Source organism: Erigeron canadensis, chromosome 2, assembly GCF_010389155.1.
Source record: "Erigeron canadensis isolate Cc75 chromosome 2, C_canadensis_v1, whole genome shotgun sequence".
NCBI classification, from domain to species: Eukaryota; Viridiplantae; Streptophyta; class Magnoliopsida; order Asterales; family Asteraceae; genus Erigeron; species Erigeron canadensis.
In genome coordinates this window covers 34,014,096-34,022,171 of record NC_057762.1, presented here as the reverse complement: position 1 = coordinate 34,022,171, position 8,076 = coordinate 34,014,096, and the positions used below count along the sequence as shown (strand labels likewise).

Sequence of the window (8,076 nt, the reverse complement as noted above, 5' to 3'; positions counted from 1 at the left end):
AACTCATGTTTAGTTAAATTATGCATTGCCATGGATAAATTCAAACCTTTTTAACTGCTCCATTGCATGTGACAACGTACTGATCATGTACTTACCTCAAAAATACATATCTAATATGACAAAGGACATGTTACTTGATTACATAATTCACTTTTTTTTTCTTTTAATAATACTTATATATGTAATTAATTTGATGGACTTAAAAACATACCTAAATATTTACTTATATCACATGAGTTTCACTTATTCAGTTATTCTCTATATTAATCTTTGACATATATCTCTAAAAAATCTGTCCACATCATTCATTTTTTGACACATACATTATACGTTTATTTCTTTTTTTTAATAATCATCATTGATTTTGTCATGTATTTACACTTTCTTGTTAGGCACATATCTAGGCTTTTTATTGTAAAAACTAGTAAACATTTTCCTTAATCTTAACTTTTAACTGTAATATACCGATACCAAACTTTTATCTGTATTTATTAGTCATCAAATTAAATTTCTTTAATAATTAGTTAACTAGCCAAATTGGTCTTTAGTCTTCCTAATCCCACTTCCTTGTTATTTAATTACATAATAATCACTTGGGAGTAGTGAGCGACCTCTTTTACATGTGCTTCTAAAACTACTTTGTTTTTCTTGTAAGAATATCTGAATTTCTTAATTTGAGTAAGGCAAACTACATATTATATTACCATAAACATAATTACATCATCACTTCATGCTACAAGATGCAGAATGTGATACAAACGAGTGTTAAAAATTCTAAACTGATATATAAACGAGTGAATCTATCATTATATTTATAGTTTTAATATTTAATAAATATTATTCCTTTATCCCGAAATTCTAGTCGACCTGACCATAGCCTTTAAATAATAATTTACTAGTAAAAGTGGAAATATATATATATATATATAATCTATATTCGCATATTACCCATATGAATTAAGTATTATAAATGGAAGATGCTTTACCCTCCTAAAAATCCTCCTAATAGTTTTAGATGGTGATATTTAAATACCACTAATTTTTTTTTAAATACACCCTTTGATTTTTCACATGTAACAATCTTATTAATTAGAGAGATTTTTAGGCTAACAACCTAGGATGATTGATCATTACCCATTATAAATAGGGATTTGCACTAGTTAAGAAGCATTTAATAATCAGGTTATTTTCTTATTAATCAAAAATTATATTTAATGTGTATTAATTTAACCTAACAATTTACTCCTTTCGTCCTATATTAAATGTCCAATTTTGACTTGTCAAGTCTTATGCTTTAAACTTTGACCGTAAAATTATTTGTCTATGTTATATAAAACTTCATATAAATTATATAGACGGATTGAGTTTCCAATGTACTTTTCATTGATATAACTTTCATCAACTATTATATAACATAAACAAAGATATTTATGGTCAAAGTCGCAAACTGAAGACTTGACAAGTCAAAATTGGACATTTAATATAGGACGGATGGAGTATATTTTTAAATGAATAATTATACATATTTTTATATTTTAAGAAGGTTGCACTTCATTAAATACTTTATTAAATGCTACTTAAATGGTGCATTATGGGCACTAGTTAGCAAATCCCTTATAAATAACATAGATCATTAACAATGTTGATGTTGAAGGGTAATAAAGTGAGATCATGAATGTATGTCGGTATATGGATAAGCAGATAAAATGTATGACAAAAAGATTGAAAAGCATATGAGCATACACGAACGAAGTGAAGCAATTCTTGTTAATTATAAGTAAGTAGTGCAGTGTTTGATAATACAAATTGTACACTTGAGATGAATTAACACAAGGTTTTTGAGTCAAAGTTACTAAAATGTTTCTAACTCATTTGATCATGGTGGTATTCACACCTATTGGTCAGGTACTCGGGTGTGATCGTATGAGTAAAATTAGTCGTATCGTTTAATATCTTGAGAACAAAATCGAGATCGACAGACCAAAGAATACGATTCGTCCAAAATCAACCAAGAATCAATCAATGCTATGAAATCGGATCAACCATAATAAAATCGGCTTATATAAAATTAAAAAAACTTAGGGGGCGTTTGGTCTTGTTTTTCATTTTTGTTTTCTAAGAAAACGTGAAAACAGAAAACGTGTTCTAATTATAGTTTTCTAAGAAAACAAAAAACAAGATTTTCTATTTTTTCATTGAAAATATTTTTTTCTTGTTTTGTATTTTCCATTTCATTCCATCCCATCTCCTCACATCTCTAACATGTTTTCTAGTTTTCTAATTGAAACGCGTTTTCAAAACTTTTATTTGTTTTCTAGAAAACAAAAATCCCTTTAATTTTCTAGAAAATTAGAAATGAAAAACTAGAAAACATTTTCTACAACCAAACGCACCTTTAGTTTTCTTATTTATAAATACTAAAATACAACTTAAAAAATTCATTTTTATTGTTTTGTAACTATTTTCTGAATGTGAGTTAAAAAAAAATAATAATATTCAATGAAAAGAGGATACTTTTGTTTCACTTATAACTATATATTGGAAAACTCATTTTTTATAGTTCCATAGAAATTTTCTACTTTTAAGATGAAAAAGTCCTTGTTTTTTTTAAACATAAAACTAAATTCGTTTGATTCGTTTTTTAAGTATACATCTTATTATTCTTGAAAATTGAAAAGAATAAAATTTAAAAAAAATTCTACTAATGTATTTCACTTAACAAAGGATTAAAAAAACTCTTCCATTTTCTTAAAAATGAAGAATTGAAAAAAAAAAACACTCTATAATTGCATCTTAAAATCTGTAATAACATGTCCTAATATAGTATATTGTATATGTAATAAAATAAAATATATATATACGTGTGTGTAGTGGTTGTTACGTTACAGAGCTGGTTTTCTCTGTGACTGTCCATCCATGGCGGTGGCCTACAGCCTTAATCCTCTCAAAACCCACCCTCCCCATTTTGTCCTTTTCCGCCACGCTCACTCTCTTAAAATACTGACTAAATTTTGTTGCTTTTTTCACTACAGAGTCCAGACACATTGTATAACCAACATATATCTGTGTATCTATATATCACCCCCATGAGCCATTATTATTATTATAACCCCACTTTCCTTCTTACACATTTTCCATCACCTTTTCCCGCTCTCTGTCTGTCCAAAAAAGTTATCTTTTTTCCTATGAAAAACATCAAATCTTGACCACCCACAAGACTTCATTTTTTTTCTTTTCCAAATTACTTCTTACTTTGTATGTATTGATTTTGATTTAATTGTTGCAACCCAGGTGTTTGTTAAAATGCCCAAATGAGATTTTGTTTCAAATCTTTGTATAGATCAAGTTTGTTTTATAAAAAGACAGCAAAATAAGATGGATATACAAGGTGGGTGTAAGTCAAAACCACCCATGATCATCAGAAGCCTCTCTAGAAGAGAAAGAAAACTTGCCCTTCTTGAAGATGTATGTCATTATATTTATATATTACTATCTTTTTTACACACACACACACATTATATCTTGATTTGATTAGTTTTTTTAAAGAATAAAAGTTATTAATGAATTGGGTAAAATATGTATTTCTAAAGAATACAAGTTATTATATAATGGCAGGTGGATAAGCTAAAAAAGAAGCTAAAACAAGAAGAAAATGTACATAGAGCACTTGAAAGAGCTTTTAGTAGAAGATTAGGAACTTTGCCTCATCTTCCTCCTTATCTACCTCCTCAGGTTTTTCTATTTTTTTTAATTTATGTTTGTCTAAATATTTTCATTGGGTATTTATAAATATTATCATGGGTATTCCTGTGCCTTTTTTCTTATGAGTTCTTTGGGACGCCTTACTAGCACCCTTAGTTACTAGGCCAAAATATTTAGAGAAAAAAAGTGACATTGATCAGATATTGAATCTGGCATAATATTAGTCTAGCCCATATGGGAAAGGTTTAAACTTTGGATTCAAAATGTGTAAAAATTTGCAGACTTTGGAGCTACTTGCTGAAGTAGCTGTTTTGGAAGAAGAAGTTGTGCGTTTAGAGGAAGAAGTTGTTAGTTTTAAGCAGGGTTTATATCAAAAAAATGTGTGTATATCATCAAGAATAAATATGGGGAATTCGGATGATAATTTATTAGAATCGTTAGTATCCCCGGTTGAAGTCGAATCTGAACCATCCAAATTAGCACAACAAAAGCCTTTGAATTCACTTTCGAGAAGTGCTTCGAGTAGATTGGCCTATTCACATCGGATGGGGAGTGATTTTCTGAATAGGTTGGTTGATGGGAAAGCAGATGATTCGAAGAAACCTGATTTGGGAGTCGGAGATGATTGTGTTTTAGGTAAAGAAAACCGTTCGGCTTCTATTGCGAATACTAAGCTGAAGAGCCCTCCTGCAAGGGTGGCAAATGAAGTGCAAAATTCGGAGAAGAAACCTCTGGTTAAGTTTGAAACTGCTGAAAAATGCACTCTTCCTAAATCACAGGTAACATCTAAAAATCCATTTGACACCACTCGGGGAGTGTTTGAAATCAATTAATGTGAGCTTTTACAGTTTGAATAAAAATATATTGTTTCTTCTGTATGTCATTATAGCAGGGTCATGTATATATAATTACCTTTTTTAACAAATAAATTTTTACATTTTATCATTTTATCTACAGTTTTATATATGCAGACATCCAAGTTACAACTTTAGAACTTTGAATTATAAAAATATGGTTCTACTATCATAGATTATATAATTCTGATTATTTAGGATTGCATGATCACTTTCATAATGCACCTCCATCCAGATTCAAGAAACCATAGGACATCATTTTAAATTATGGTACTACAGTTACATCTTTAAATGATCAAAATTATGCAGTTTTATTTTACTTGTTGATTACATGATGCAAGCCTTAATGAATTTGGCCACAAAAAGGAAAGACTGGCATTTTTTTTTTGAATTTTGAGCCACAAATCAGTCTGAATGATCTCACAAGTCAACTTGTCAAAGCTAAAGGGAGTTTGACCTTTAGCAAGTTTTTGAGACACCTACATAATCTGAATTGCTATGTCATAATTACAGAATAGGTTAGCGGACCAAGAAATGGCACAAGAAAGCTGTTCTAGTTCATCTTCAGGAGAGAGAATTTTGGAAGCCGAAAGTGAATGCAACAAAGTTTCTGAGAATGTCTTAAAATGCTTGATTGGAATCTTCTTAAGAATGAGCAAACTGAAGGCGAAAACTATGGATGCAGAGGCCTTCTCCAATCTAATGTCCTTGGATTTTACTAGTGGCGACCAAGGATCTGCTTTTAAGGATCCTTATGGTGTTTGTTTCAAATCAAAGAGGAGAGATATTGGCCCTTATAAGGACCTTTTTGCAATTGAAGCTGGCTCAATCGATTTCAAAAAGAAAACCAATGCATCCCTCTTGATTCGGAGGCTCAAGTAAGTTTGATCATATTCGTTTCTTAAAATTTCTTGATCATAATATAATAACTATTTCATGAATTATGTGCTACCTAAATGTTCAGGCTCCTTCTTGAGAAGTTGACTTCTGTCAGCATAGAGGGTTTGACACATCAGCAAAAGCTTGCCTTTTGGATTAATACTTACAATATCTGTATGATGAATGTGAGTGTTTCTTTTATTTACTTTTGTGTGTTACATAGTAAATGGTTCGTATCAGTGACTATTCTTTTTGAACTAATGCTTGGGCTTCATGACAGGCATACCTAGATCACGGAATACCTGAGAGTCCTGAAATGATGGCAACACTAATGCAAAAGGTAACCAGTTCTACTTGTTTTATTCTTCCTCATAAACTTTTCGAGCGTGTTAATCATATTTATCATGTATTGAGCACATTTGTGCTAAAAACTAATTTCTTATTGAGTTATTTCTACCATTGATAGTCATCAGAGTGACATTCTGATATATTTCCGAATACAATAAGATTAACTCGAACTTGGTTGCACTTTCACCAGGCAACAATAACTGTGGGTGGGCATTTGCTAAATGCAGTCACTATTGAGCATTTTATCTTGAGGCTTCCTAATCGCTTAAAACTTGTAAGTTTCAGGCTATCAGTTTCACTTATGATTAGCAAAGTTTTCCGCTCCGTTCAAAGCTCTGACCATACAAGCTTCTTTTTCTTTTCTTCCAGCTATCCTCTAAATATCCAGAAAAAGATGGAACTGAAATTCGTGAGAGATTTGGCTTGGAGTGGTCTGAACCATTGGTCACATTTGCATTGTGCAGTGGTAGCTGGTCATCACCTGCAGTAAGTTCTTCATCTTCTATATATTGTAGCATCTTAAAGACAGGGTCCAGTAATGGACCTAATGTCATATGTTTATCCTTCTGTAGGCCTTGAACTATCTCTTTAAGCGACAGTTTTGAGCTCATGTAGGCTTGCCAATCAGAGGTCATAACTCATAATGGGGTCATAGAAGTAAATTAGGAAATATTGGCTTGAATAAAAACATGTCACATGGGTCGAAAAAATGCTCATGAACAAAAACATGTCACATGGGTCGAAAAAATGCTCAAAAGTATATGTAAGTGCATAAAACCTGCTAGGCTGGTAGATTGTTTTTCTTATAAAAGATATATCACATTACTAATATAATTTCACAATTATGTTGACACCATATTTAAGAAAAAAACTTTTGGACAAAAGGTATTAGTGGGTCAACCAACCTTTTATGTACCATCAATCACATGTTTTGTTGCAAAAAGCTCGAATTTACTTGTTTATGATATGAGTTCACTTGTGTGTTATGTTGGTGCTGATATGAGTTCAAAGATGGTCATGTGTTTGAATAAAAAATGTTTTCCAACTAAAATCTCCCATATTTTTAGGTGAGAGTCTACACAAGCACACAAGTAGAGAATGAGTTAGCAACAGCAACAAGGGATTACCTCCAGGCAGCATTTGGAATAATAAAGACCAACAAATTAATAATACCAAAGATGTTAGATTGGTACATGCTAGATTTTGGAAAGGATTTTGAAGCTTTGGTGGATTGGGTTTGCCTCCAATTACCTGGTGAATTGAGGAAACAAGCAGTAATGTGCCTTGAGAAGAGAGGAAGAGAGCCTATTTCCAAGAGAGTTCAAGTAATGTCTTATGATTACAGGTTCCGATACCTCATACAAAGATGAGAGATAATGCGAACTTTGAGATATTACCTGTTCATTGTGCAATTGGTTGTCACATTTTTGGTCTTGTCACTGCAAAGGGTTGATTAGCTTGTAGGATGTCGGGTTTCGTACATAGTACATATAAGCACAATATATAGAAAGAAAACTGAGATTTTATTCTCCTGGGGTTTATTAAATTTATTTATCTTCTTTGGGTCCTTTTGTTTTGGTCTTGAAAGTGGTTTAGTGTGGGGTGATGAACCATTGAGGTCATATGTTCTATTCTTCTGAAAATAACAAAAATTTCTTTCCAATTCATAATGCCTTGACTGTGTTGTTTCAATACTCTTATTATTGACATTAGGGGTTGTCCCTATTCTTGGTATTGTATAAGTTTTCTGTGATGTTGATTTCACTACATGCACACTTCAACAGTGGCTATTTTATTTCCCAAGATCAAATCTGCAAATGCAAATAGTTGTAACAAAAATGTGAAAAAAAGTTTAAAGGATCATGGACCATAGTCAATGGCGGGAATTTCTGGGTAGGCAATGTGTATACGTAACTTCAATAAAGACGGTTGCCTCAAATAACAAGTTGCTTAACCTTTTCCACGACTAAACCATTTGCGACAACCACCATAAAAGTTACTCTGCGGCATTTCACAAGACATTATGATAGTCACTTTCTTAAATCTTATCAAAAGTGCATTGCATACTATAACGGATTACCTTATTATATGATGATTTGCATTGCATACTTTCTTAAGTCCACGTTACCAACTTTCGGATCAACAAATCTTTGATGGTGACTCTAGAAGAAAAAAATGTCTCACAATCTTGACCATGTTTTATCCATGAAAACTAGACTACAAAATCTGAAGATGACTATCTTACAACTTTCATACTCGATTTCCAGGTAGTACAAGAGCCAGGCCACTTTTT

At 31.6% G+C, this 8,076-nt stretch overlaps 1 protein-coding gene across 1 annotated transcript; it reads left to right on the top strand.

The window, feature by feature from the left end:
• Positions 1-2,910: 2,910 nt before the first annotated feature.
• Positions 2,911-7,453, top strand: LOC122587304. Its single transcript, XM_043759434.1, has 9 exons — positions 2,911-3,465; positions 3,616-3,732; positions 3,984-4,481; positions 5,070-5,434; positions 5,521-5,620; positions 5,716-5,775; positions 5,974-6,057; positions 6,153-6,269; positions 6,851-7,453. Exons 1-9 carry the CDS (start codon positions 3,376-3,378, stop codon positions 7,151-7,153), a joined length of 1,734 nt encoding a protein of 577 aa, XP_043615369.1. The 5' UTR covers positions 2,911-3,375; the 3' UTR covers positions 7,154-7,453.
• Positions 7,454-8,076: the final 623 nt, after the last annotated feature.

Excerpts from the sequence above, each read along its gene's own strand:
- LOC122587304 (XM_043759434.1), top strand. The coding sequence starts at position 3,376 with ATGGATATACAAGGTGGGTGTAAGTCAAAACCACCCATGATCATCAGA. Across the intron at positions 5,435-5,520 it reads CTCTTGATTCGGAGGCTCAA|GCTCCTTCTTGAGAAGTTGA; the intron begins GTAAGTTTGATC and ends CTAAATGTTCAG. Across the intron at positions 5,776-5,973 it reads TGGCAACACTAATGCAAAAG|GCAACAATAACTGTGGGTGG; the intron begins GTAACCAGTTCT and ends CACTTTCACCAG.